Source organism: Trachypithecus francoisi, unplaced genomic scaffold (assembly GCF_009764315.1).
Source record: "Trachypithecus francoisi isolate TF-2019V2 unplaced genomic scaffold, Tfra_2.0 Lachesis_group12, whole genome shotgun sequence".
Taxonomy (NCBI): domain Eukaryota; kingdom Metazoa; phylum Chordata; class Mammalia; order Primates; family Cercopithecidae; genus Trachypithecus; species Trachypithecus francoisi.
In genome coordinates this window covers 84,394,364-84,407,458 of record NW_022681457.1, presented here as the reverse complement: position 1 = coordinate 84,407,458, position 13,095 = coordinate 84,394,364, and the positions used below count along the sequence as shown (strand labels likewise).

General features: G+C 39.1%; 1 protein-coding gene across 1 annotated transcript in view; it reads left to right on the top strand.

Annotated features, from left to right (window-relative positions):
- RLF (RLF zinc finger) overlaps positions 1-13,095 on the top strand; it is an 89,511-nt gene that overhangs the window by 21,091 nt on the left and 55,325 nt on the right. Inside the window, exons 2-3 of the mRNA XM_033226964.1 lie at positions 8,651-8,805; positions 10,561-10,642. Coding sequence (XP_033082855.1) covers positions 8,651-8,805; positions 10,561-10,642 — 237 coding nt within the window. The remainder of the gene's footprint in view (positions 1-8,650; positions 8,806-10,560; positions 10,643-13,095) is intronic.

Below are 13,095 nucleotides of genomic sequence, written 5' to 3'. Positions count from 1 at the left end.
TTCATGTGCTTATTGGCCATTTGTACATCTTCCTTGGAGAAATGTCTTTTCAAGTCTTCTGCTCAATTTTTAATTGGCTTGTTTTTTGTTGTTGAGTTTCAGGAGGTCTTTATGTGTTTAGATTTTAATCCATCGACAGATACACGATTTGCTGTATTTTCTTCCATTTTACGGGTTGCCTTTTTACTCTCTTGAGAGTGTCCTTTGATGCACAGAAGTTTTAATTTTGATGAAGTCCAGTTTATCTATTTTTACTTGTGTTGCTTGTGCTTTTGGTGTCATAGTCAAGAAATAATTGCCAAATCCAATGTAATGAAGCTATTTATCTATGTTTTCTCCTAAAGTTTTATCATTTTAGTTCATATGTTTAGATCTTTGATCCATTTCAAGTTGGTTTATGTAAATGGTGTAAGGTAAGGTCTAGCTTCAGTCTATTGCATATGAATATTTGGTTTTCCTAACATTGTTGAATGAAAAGGCTGTCTTCAGCCGGGTGCAGTGGCTCACGCCTGTAATCCCAGCACTTTGGGAGGCCAAGGCGGATGGATTACTTGAGGTCAGGCGTTTGAGACCAGCCTGACCAATATGGCAAAACCCCATCTCTACTAAAAATACAAAAATTAGCCAGGTGTGGTGGCTTGTGCCTGTAGTCCTAGGTACTTGGGAGAATGAGGAGAATCGCTTGAACCTGGGAGGTAGAGATTGCGTTGAGCCGAGGTGGCACCACTGCGCACTCCAGCCTGACCAGCAGTGCAAGACTCCATCTGAAAAGAAAAGCGAAGTGAAGCACGCTGTCTTTTTCCCCTTGAGTGGTCTTGGCACCCTAGGTGAAAATCATTTTCATTTGACCACATACACAAGGATTTATTCGTGGATTTATTTCTTGGCTTTCTGTTAGATTGCACTGGTCTGTGTGTCTTTTATGGATTACTCTGTAGTAATTAGGTGTTAAGATTAGATTATTAAAGGAATATATGAAAAATTTTCTTGAACTGCCACAGCGATGAAAAGAATGTAAATTGAATAAACAAAGTATTGTATTTCTTCTAGTAAGCTGATCCTCAAAAGTTATATTACAATGATAATATCTAATAATTGTTACAGCTCCTCAGTCTGTCACCTTTTAACACCAATAATAGGAATGTACATTGGAACAAATTTTCCGGAGCAGAATTTGACACTGTGTAAAGCCTTAAAAATTATGCACCCAGCAATTCCATTTATAGGACATTATTATAAGTACATTGTCATGGATACATTAGAGAAATTAGATATAGGGGTGCTCATTTTAGTGTTATAGGGGTGTTCATCTTAATATTATATATAATACTGCAAAGTTAGAAGCCATTATGTCCACAAAGAATTGGGTAATAAATTATACTCACACAAAGTTCTGCAACCATAAAACCACTGACATTGAAGAAAACTTTACAACAAATGGAAAGACATATAGCATGATTCTATTAAAATATTTGGTTTAGGCATTAAAAAACCCTCAAGCAGCCGGCATGGTGGCTTATGCCTGTAATCCCAGCACTTTGGGAGGCTAAGGCAGGAGAATCGCTTGAACCTGGGAGGCGGAGCTTGCAGTGATCACGAGGTCAAGAGATTGAGACCATCCTGGCCAACATGGTGAAACCCCTTCTCTACTAAAAATACAAAAAAATTAGCCAGGCATGGTGGTGGGCACCTGTAATCCCAGCTACTCAGGAGGCTGAGGCAGGAGAATCGCTTGAACCTGGGAGGCGGAGGTTGCAGTGAGCGCAGATCGCGCCCCTGCACTCCAGCCTGGTGACAGAGGGAGACCCCATCTCCAAAAAAATAATTTAAAAAAACCCCTCAAGCTTAATGTATTGCCTGTTAATAGTGGTCTATTTCTGGATGGTGGTATTATGGGTTATTAAATTTTTATTTTTGCATATGTATTTAACAATGCTATGTTATTTTTATGACAGAACAGCAAAAGGCATTTTTAAAAATTGAAAATGAAATGAAACTAGAAAGCATAGTTAAATCCTGTGGCAGAATCGGTATCTAAAAATAATCTTAGTAGGCTGAGATTGATGGACTGAATCCGGTGAAATTTAATCAGGATGGATGAAAAAAAGTATAGATAGATAGAGTAAAAGTTAGTCATATCTCTGACTTTTAAAAAAAACCACCTATAACCAATATAGAAAATGAGGCAGGGGGCATAGTAGCAGCATATGTTAAAGACTTAGGGGGTTTAATTTACTCTAGCCACTTAACTTCCTGGTTGTAAGCAGCCAGCTGTTCTCTCTCCATTTCCTTTCGTCTCACTCTCAGCTTAGTCTCTTGAAGGGAAACCTCCATCAAGAGGTGCATCCTCATTACTGACATTTAAGTCTCTTCACCATTTACTCCCATCTGTTCTAGTCATCTAGTTGTCTATTCATCTTTTCTGATTTCTTTAAAGTTCTCTCTTTGGAGTCCTGTTCCCGTCACTGTTGCTCATACTTCAGAGAGCCATCTCAAGTGCTGCCCTCTCCTGGAAGTCTATCTCTTGTAGTGCAGTCACATTGTACTGAAATGTTTAATTTCCTGGGAGTTTCACAAGTGGAGAAATTTAAATCAAGGTTTCTTGCTTTATGTGCAAACTTTGAAATAATTCAAACCCCTCTCTATTAGAAAACATGTAACTTCCTATTGCCATAGGACATACAGCTTTGAAAATAAACACTAGCTATCTTTTGTCAGTTTTTTTGTGACCCACCAGCATTCTGAAGTACAGGATATCTGTCAGTGCCATTGCTTGAAAACATTCCCCAGAAGCAGTCACTTTAAAATGGAAGTTAGATGTTGTAAACTCGGGAAGAAGGCCAAATGATGACCATAACACAACTTGCTGCAAAATATTAAAGCTGATGCTGAGGGGTGAGGGGGCAGAATTTAAAAGCACACTTAAAATAGTTGAATTGTGAAAAAGCATAAAGAAAGCATGGTGATTAAGTGTGGGCTGAGGAGCCAGATGGCTCTAGTTCAAATCCTGAATCCAACACTTACCTATTGGATGACTTTGGCCAAATAATTCAATCTCTGTTTCCTCATTAAGGGGAAAAAAAAAATCCCCAAAAGACAACTTGACAGTGGCTCCTCATTTTTAAAATGGGCTGATAATAAGTCACCTAGCTCATGGAGTTGTGCATATTAAATAAGTTTAGTGGCCTGTAAAGCTCTTAGGAAGTGCCTAATCCATACTATGTGCTCAGTAAATATAACTGTATTTGTTTCATTAGGAAAGTTAATCCTGAACTATGTGAGATTTAAATTGGAATGTATTCTTTACATTAAATGTGACCATCCTGAAAGAAATTCTCCTTTCTTGATAGTTTCAAAGAAGAGTCAGAATGCTGCCAAGCTCCTTGAAACCACGTAGTGAGAAATGTAGATAGAATTGAGGGTGAGGGGAGATTTTTTTTTTGCTTTGAAAATGTAGTCATGCTTATTAAAGAAAATTTGAGAAGTTTAGAAAAGTATAAAGATGACAAAAATTACTCATATTCCTGCTACCTCAGTGCTAACCATGTAAGCATTTTAGTTAATTTCTTCTTGTCATTTTCCCCTTGGACATTAATGTTTTCAATGTACAGACATACTGTGATATAACACATTTACAGAACTGGAGCTTATTTAGCCCGGAGAAGTGAGCCAATGTAGTAGTCTAATGAGGGATATTGGGGACCTGGTTTAGGTGAATGGCTACAGAGATAAAGCATAGGGACAGGAGACAAATACATTTCTGAGATAGAATCAACAAACTTTAGTGTGGTAGTTTCAAAGATAGTTTTTCAGCTCTGGCTACTGAAAGGAGGCAGATGGAACATAGGAGGAAGAGCATATTTGCTGGGGAAGATGTTTGGTTTTGGACATGCTGAGTTTGAGATTTGAATAGGACACCCAGATGGAAATATGTAATAGGCAGTTGAGGTATATAGCAAGGACTTGAGGGAGTAATTTGAGGGTAATCGCTTGGGATGTGAATGAGAACACCTCAATAAGAATGTTTAGAATAGTCGAATATGGTGCCTAAGTGAGCCAATTTTTTACATATATATCTGACCCCTTAGTATATATCATAGCCTTTCAAGGGCAGGAATAGAGTCTCCATCCTTACTTCCCAGCACAGTACTGCTACAAAATAGTAGGTATTTGTGGAATAAGTGAATTTACTGAAACAAAAGAGAGAGGCCATTAATTTGGTCACTGTAGAATGAACTTTAGGAGGTCATCTTTGTCATTTATTGCCCCTTTTCTCCAATTGTGATTTCAGTTCCTAAAGAAAAATAAGAGACCATGGCTAGGTACAGTGGCTTACACCTGTAATCCCAGCACTTTGAGAGGCCAAGGTGGGAGGATCACTTGAGGCCCAGGAATTTGAGACCAGACTGGGCAACAAAGAGATCCTGTCCCTACAAAAAAAATTTTTTTTAATTGGCTGGGCATGGTGGTGCACTTCTCCAGTCCTAGCTACTCAGGAAGTTGAGGTGGGTGGGAGAGAGGATCACTTGAGCCTAGGAGTTTGAGGTTACAGTGAGCTGTGATTGTACCACGGAATGCTGGCCGGGTTCAAGCAATTCTCCAGCCTCAGCTTCCCAAGTAGCTGGGACTACATGCATGTGCCACCACGCCGGGCTAATTTTTGTATTTTTAGTAGAGATGAGGTTTCACCATGTTTACCAGGCTGGTCCCAACTCCTGATCTCAAGTGATCCACCTGCCTCGGCCTCCCAAAATGCTGGGATTACAGGCTTGAGCCACCTCGCCTAGTTCAGTTTATTTTTATTTTTATTTATTTATTTTTTTTTTTGAGACGGAGTCTAGCTCTGTCGCCCAGGCTGGAGTGCAGTGGCGTGATCTCGGCTCGCTGCAAGCTCCGCCTCCCGGCTTCACGCCATTCTCCTGCCTCAGCCTCCCGAGCAGCTGGGACTACAGGCGCCCGCCACCGCGCCGGCTAGTTTTTTGTATTTTTAGTAGGGACGGGGTTTCATTGTAGTCTCGATTTCCTGACCTCGTGATCCGCCCGTCTTGGCCTCCCAAAGTGCTGGGATTACAGGCGTGAGCCACCGCGCCCGGCCTAGTCCAGTTTTTTCCCAAATAAAAGGATGGCTGTAATCCTTTCAGCCCAATCTTGCATTAAAAAAAAGGCCGGGCTTGGTGGCTCAAGCCCGTAATCCCAGCACTTTGGGAGACCAAGACGGGTGGATCATGAGGTCGGAGATTGAGACCATTCTGGCTAACACGGTGAAACCCCGTCTCTACTAAAAATACACACACACACAAATTAGCCAGGCGTGGTGGCGGGCGCCTGTAGTCCCAGCTACTTGGGAGGCTGAGGCAGGAGAATGATATGAACCCGGGAAGTGGAGCTTGCAGTGAGCCGAGATCGCACCACTGCACTCCACCCTGGGCCGACAGAGCAAGATTCCGACTCAAAAAAAAAAAAAAAAAAAACACAAAGGCTGGGTGTGAGGTGGCTCTTGCCTATAGTTACTTACCCCAGCACTTTGGGAGGCCAAGGCAGGCAGGTCACTTGAGGTCAAGAGTTCGAGACCAGCCTGGCCAACATGGTGAAACCCCATCTCTACTAAAAACAGAAAAATTAACCGGGCCTGGTGACACACAGTTGTAATCCCAGCTACTTGGGAGCCTGAGGTGGAAGGATCCGCTTGAATCTGGGAGGTGAAAGTTGTAGTGAGCTGAGATTGCGCCACTGCACCCCAACCTGGGCCACAGAGTGAGACTTCATTTAAAAAAAAAAAAAAGATAAAAGCCTGGCCAGCCACAGTGGTTCATGCCTGTAGTCCCAGCTACTTGGGAGGGTGAAGTGGGAGGATCACCAGCAGTGATGTAGTGAGACTCTATCTCAAAAAATAAAAAAAAAAGGGTGATAATGAAGAAGATTGATTATTCCAGCCATTCTTCACATACCCAGAGTATGCTTATAATGGGTATAAGAGATTTCACTACTTAATTTGAACCAACACATGAGGGGGTAAAGATTTAGGAATATAAAAAGTATAACTTAGTATAGAGCAAACTGGAAGTTCCTCAGAGTATTGAATCTTTGAAATTGTGTAACTTCTATAAGTCCTAGTGGAATGTCTGTCAGAAGCTATTAGATTGGTGGCAAGAGCATTCTAAGTGGACAGGTGGATTGTGGAAAGACTAACCCCATCTGTATGCACTCTGTCCTTCTCTTTGCATACTTTAGTTAGCAGTTGGTTAATTTGCATGTGTGGTTTTAGCCATCATGTTGTATTGACTCATTCTGAAAGCTCTGTGAGGATAGGCCTCATGTCTGCCCGCCCCCACCGCATCTAGCACTTCATGTGTGATAATCTATTGAAAAATATTTGTCAAATGAATAAAATGGTGAATGTATTCAGCAGACATTTAGTGAGACTTGAGAATGTCCTGTGGGGGTGGTAGTGGGTAGAGGAGTGGTAGGGCTATAAAGATTGATAAGACATAATGTCTGACTTTAAGGAACATAAAATCTGGCACTAAATACAAATTTTTGAAACTCCTTAATTCTTAGATTAGCCCATGCAGAAAGTAAGTAACTTATTGACCTAAACCAGAATTTTTTTGTAACATAGATTTTAATAATTTTTTTTTTTTTTTGAGATAGAGTCTCACTCTGTCGCCAGACTGGAGTGCAGTGGCGCAATCTTGGCTCACTGCCTCACTGCAACCTCTGCCTCCCAGGTTCAAGTGATTCTCCTGCCTCAGCCTCCCAAGTAGCTGGGACTGCAAGTGCACACCACCACGCCCAGCTAATTTTTGTGTTTTTAGAGACGGGGTTTCACCCATGTTGGCCAGGATGGTCTCGATCTCTTGACTTCGTGATCCACCCGCCTTGGCCTCCCAAAGTGCTGGGATTGCAAGCGTAAGCCACAGTGCCTGCCTGATTTTAATAAATTTCTTAAGGGAGATTAGGTGAAATCTTATTTATATAACAGACACCCATTCTGCATTCTCTCTCTACTAATTCAGCTGGGAAGCAGGATTGCTTAGGGGTCAGTTTATAATGCTACTCAGTTTTTTTATTTTATTAAAATTAGGGATTTGATTAAGTGATGACATGATGCTCTTCTGAAATTACAGAAGCGCATTTATCTAAAGTGACTGTGACAAAGTAGCAAGACACTTAACTGAGTAGGTGGGTATACTAAAAATAGTTCAACTGACTATAGTGATTCAGGTATGCAAAGATCAGATAATGCAATATGTTAAGAGAACTTCTACTGTATATGGTATAATGGTCTATGGTATATTTCCTTGTAAGTTGTTTCTCTCGGTTTTTAATTTTAAAGTAATCAAGATGATGCTAACAGTCAGTTACCAGAACTCATACAGGGGCCATTCGTGTGGAAACTAAAGCTGCAGAAAATCCAGCAGAATCCTGCGCTGCTGTTGTAGCTATTTGTAGTTCTTTCGGCAAAAAAAAAAATCAAAGACAGGAAGTTAGGAATCTTTGAAGACATTATTCTGGGGTAATGAATTCAGATAAGATGTATTTCACTCAAGTTAAAGCTACCTTCTGAAAATAAGACTTGCCTATTGAAGTATCCCCAACCAAAAGCCTATTAGGAACTCCCCAGCCCTGTCAGACAGAATGTATATTCCAGGGAGAAGGTTGTATCCTGCATATGTTAGGCTATAATACATACTTCAGGTCTTAACTAGATATACCAATTAAGCATAGGCAAAACCTAATCAGTTGTCAGAAGGAAAATATATATGAACAAGAGAGAAAACAACTCCATGGAACTCAGGAGAGTCCCCAAACATGAATTTGGCAGTGGTTTTTCAACACTGTCCAGGGAGAACATAAGCCAGCTTTCCACCATCATTTGGACAGATTCTTAGTGATAGGACACACATAATTTATCAGGCTTTATTGTGGTTTCATTTTCTTTTGGTTTAGATTCCATACTCGCCAGATAACTTCTCAGATGCCACAGTATGAGGAATAGGGTACCCTGTGTGGTAAGGGGACTATTCCCCCCATTGTAACCAAATAAACTGGCGTTGGCCTATATGTTAATATTTTTCATAAACTTTATAAAAAATAAATATGTATTTTGTTGAGGATACAGGGCTAGTGAAAAATAAAAATACCAATATAACATTAACCTTTTACAAATTAGTTAGCATAAATTAACCCTTGGAAGCCTAATCAATTCCATATGTACAGGAAAAAAAAGGATTTTATGGGGCTGTAGAACTGAGAGTCATACTCAGGAATAATTCATCTCTTGTTGTAGAAGGCAGGGATCATAGTCTTATTCTTATGTATCCAGTGCTTGGCACATGGTTGAAAACTCGTTGAATTTTAGAGATGGCAACTCCAGAACTATAGTGAGAACAACTAGACATTTTATGGCTCTACTCTTAGAATTATTCTGATATCGAAAGAGTAGTTCTGCCGTTTCATTAACTCAGCAGAAATAATTCATTAAGTGATGAAAATAGAATCTTCTAAACAAACCAGAGCCTTAAAAGGCAAATAAAAAGTATATGCATCTATTAGGAAAAAAATGGGAGAGCTATGTGGTGCGTTTGAGGACAAAGACAATCTGTTTCATTATTTTTATTTGTAAATAATTTTTAATTTTATTTTGTAGACCTTATTGCAATATGCAAGCAACAAGAATGCGTCAGAACATATTGTGTATCTTCTGGAGGTATATCGACTTGCCATCCAAAGCTTTGCCAGTGCACGTCCATACTTAACTACTGAATGTGAAGATGTCCTCTTAGTGCTTGGCAGATTAGTACTGTAAGTTTAAGAACTTAAATCACTCTTAAAATTGAGTACCATTGGTCGTATTGTTTGCCTGGTTTCTCTTTACAGTGGCATCACATTTATTTTTCAGAGCACCGTTAGAGTCGTACCATTGAATGAAATTTCCTTTGTACTCACGTTGCCAGGAGATACAGTCCAAGTGAAGCTCCAGCCAAGCAACATCATCTTTAACTTGCCACTAGAGTCTCTTTTCCTATTCAGGCTTGGAATCTGAGAATGATATATTTCTGTCCCTTAGGTATAGATTGATTTAAATGACAGAATACCTGGAAACTGGTAGTCTTTGAAGAACATCTTGGCAAAAACAACATGAAATTCTGCAATTTGATTATATTTGAACTAAGAATAATTTTATTAGCAAAAAATATCAGGGTACAGTATAAGATTACCATCCCAAGAAAGAGATCATGATTTAGGGTGGGCATGGTGGTACACGCCTGTAATCCCAGCACTTTGGGAGGAGGCTGAGGCATGAGAATCGCTTGAACCCGGGAGGTGGAGCTTGCAGTGAGCCAAGATGGCGCCACTGCACTCCAGCCTGGGTGATGGAGTGAGACTGTCTCAAAAAACAAACAAACATGATTTAGCTGTTGTTTTAACTGCATAATATTAGACAAAATTACACCTTTATTGTAATTTTCATCTGGAAATTGAAAAGATACAACAGCTATTCGGTTTTAGCTGGGCATCACCTTGTTCAACTTGTAGATTGTTTAGTGAGATGACTTCTAGTCTAGATGGTTTTTTGTTTTTTTTTTTTCTAGCCTCACCTGTTTTGCTTCCTAGTCTCCAATGGCCCTTTATGGAAGACCAGCATTCCTGGTTTTATGATCCTATTTTTCCTTCTACCAAGTCTTAGTTTCTGTTTTACCTTTTGTAATCTCTAAGGGGTAAAGGATAATTCTGCAGGGTTTTAGAGAGGTGTTGATTCCTTGGTGTTTTGAGTTGATCATTATTCAAGTTGTGCATTTCTTTTCTCAAAAACAAATCTTCCTGTTATTTCTTTTTTTGTTTTTGTTTTTTTTTTTGAGACGGAGTCTCGCTCTGTCGCCCGGGCTGGAGTGCAGTGGCCGGATCTCAGCTCACTGCAAGCTCCGCCTCCCAGGTTTACGCCATTCTCCTGCCTCAGCCTCCCAAGTAGCTGGGACTACAGGCGCCCGCCACCTCACCCGGCTAGTTTTTTGTATTTTTTAGTAGAGACGGGGTCCTGTTATTTCTTTTCTGTGTCTTCTGGATAATAGTCAGAAAAAGGAAACTCTTACGCTTGGTTTTTTTAGAGGTAAGGAAACGACTTTGCCAGTCTTCCTGCTTCCTCTGCAAGTGACAGAAACCTATAGATAACAGTTACATATATTTATCATTTTATCAGCTGAATTGACAATAGTTTGAGCTCCTATTTTTGTCTGCTGGAATTAGAATTGTCCTATATGGGTGCCTCTTCACACCCAAATAAACAAAATAAAAGTGCTTAGAATGTGATTTCTAAAGAGCTTATTATATTCTTACCAAATGTACTAAAGCAACAATGTAAATATAAAGCCTTGTGGTCTTTCTTTTTTCCTCCTTTTTAGATTGAACAGTCAGTATAACAACTCTGAAGAAAATTTTGAAGAGTAAAAACATTTAAAATAGTCTAAACAAATGTAAAATAGATTTTTAGTATTGCTGTCATACTCTACTTAATTATTACTGTAACCACCTTTATATACTTACTCATTTTTATTGTAGGAGTTGTTTTGAATTACTGCTTTCAGTATCTGAAAGTGAACTGCCTTGTGAAGTCTGGCTACCATTCCTTCAGTCTCTGCAGGTGAGTTGATTTTAACTCAGAAAAATTTTCTGTATCCAAGACACCTGATTAATTACTCCTAGCAAACTAAAATTAAAGCCTTAGAACAAAAACAAATTTATTATATATTGGTGTTAAGTTCATCAAATGACAAAAAGGCCCGTCACTTGAAGGGGATGTATTAAAAATGTTTTTTTTTTCATTTGGTTTTGTAGAAATCAACAGAAAAGTATCATTATTCAAACAAAGTTTACACAGCATAAAGCTATCAAAATCATACACAATTATAAAGGAACAATATTTGGATCCTTCGTAGCATACTTATTGGTAACCTTCAATATACAAAACACTATTTCATTACACCTAAGGTTCACCTTTTTCTTCCTAACACTGTAAGAATTATACCCGGCTGGGTGTGGTGGCTCACGGCTGTAATCCCAACACTTTGTGAGGCCAAGGCAGGCGGATCACTTGAGGTCAGGAGTTTGCGACCAGTCTGGCCAACATGCTGAAACCCTGTCTCTACTAGAAAATACAAATATTAGCTGGGCATGGTGGTGGGCGCCTGTAATTCCAGCTACTTGGGAGGCTGAGGCAGGAGAATCACTTGAACCCAGGAGGCAGAGGTTGCAGTGAGCCAAGATCACCCTGGTGCACTCCAGCCTGAGCAACAAAGTGAGACTCCATCTGAAAAAAAATAAAAGCATAATAAATAATAGACTGGGCATGGTGGTACATAACTATAGTCCCAGCCACTCAGGAGGCTGAGGCAAGAGAATCTCTTGAGCCCAGGAGTCGGAGGCTGCAGTGAGATACGATCACATCACTGCACTCCAGCCTGGGTGACAGGGCTCATCTCTAAAATAATAGGACTCATCTCTAAAAATAAATGCATTCTGTCATTCATTTATTGATCACTAATTATGTACCAATCACTGCTTTATACTACATGTTTCTTGTTTTATATCTTCTAATCAAATTACAAACCTTATAGTGTGAGGATTATTTGAATCTCCATTTACAAATGGGGAGACAGTTGAAGAGAAGTTAATTAGCTTGGCCAAAGTTACACACAGATTTCAAACCCTGAGCTTGCTTTGTTAACCACTTCCTTGAGGACACAGCTTAGACCTGTTATAGCAGCTTAGACCTGTTTCATGTAGGCACAAATAAAGACATGCATATTAACAGACACACTTCATTATCTGAACATTTCTTTCCTCTGGAATGCATAACCCAAAATGAAATGATATAATGTTCTCTTTAGTGAGAAGAGGATTCTTTGTCATGTTCTTGGCCTATTTAAATCCCTGTAATGCAGTACTAATATCTCACATATCTGTACAGCTGCTGAAATCATCTCTCATGTGTAGCACTTTGATTTTTGTCACTCTGTGTTCTGAATCCTGCCAGTCGTTTTGTTCTGGCATATGGCATTCTAGAAGGGCAAATCCTAATTAGGACTATTACTACTATATTAATACTGTTCCAGTATCCTATATCTCAAATACTTGGGAGTATTTTGGATTTTGGAATATTTGCATTATACTTAGTAGTTCAGTATCCCTAATCTGGAAATCCGAAATGCTCCAGTGAGCATTTCTTTTGAGCATCATGTTGATGCTTAGAAAGTTTGGGATTTGGGGAACGTTTTGGATTTCAGATTTTTGGATTAGGGATACTCAACCTCTATCCTTTTTAGAGAGAAATCTCTCACATTTCTTTATTCTTTTCTTAGATAGCTTGCTTGAATAAAATAGTTGCCTCTTTTTCCACTTTTCAGCTTAAAAGTGTGTAAGCCTTTTCAGGTTTATCAGATGTGTAGGATATATTTTTTAACATGTATTCAGTAAATAAATGTAGTAGGGGTACAAATAAATGTTAAGACATGATCCCTGTTGAAATCCAAAAGATAAAAACCCTTAATTTTTCTTATTTTATATTATAAATGGACAAGGCAGCAAATGCAGATGGGGGAGACTTTATACCTTGTAGTTTTCACTTGAGTGAATACTAAACTATATTCTTAGGCCTGTGAACATTTTTGGCTTATAGTTTCCAAAGAAATGTTGACATAAATGGAAGCTCATGTTGCTAGAGAATTTCAGCAGTTTAAAATAAGGGAAACAAGTAAGAATTTTAGAACATGGGAACAAGCTCATCATAATCAATAATCCTCAGTAGTAGTAGAGGACGGTGAGATATATACCTCATCACTTATACTGAATTAATTTTCTGACTCCTTTTCCCTCACCCTTGAACTTTAATGAACAAACTATTGGAAAATACATTTTGTTTGTTTGCTGAGCTAATAACTTAGATTTTAGAGTCACCTATCATTTAAATAGCAAGTTTTTAGACGAATTAAAGCAATTATTTAACGATTTGTGTCACTAAGTAATACTCCTGTAATTCCTGTTAGAGGAATAGGCAGCTTGTGTGAATACTGCAGAATTCTTTAAAAGAAAGCAGCA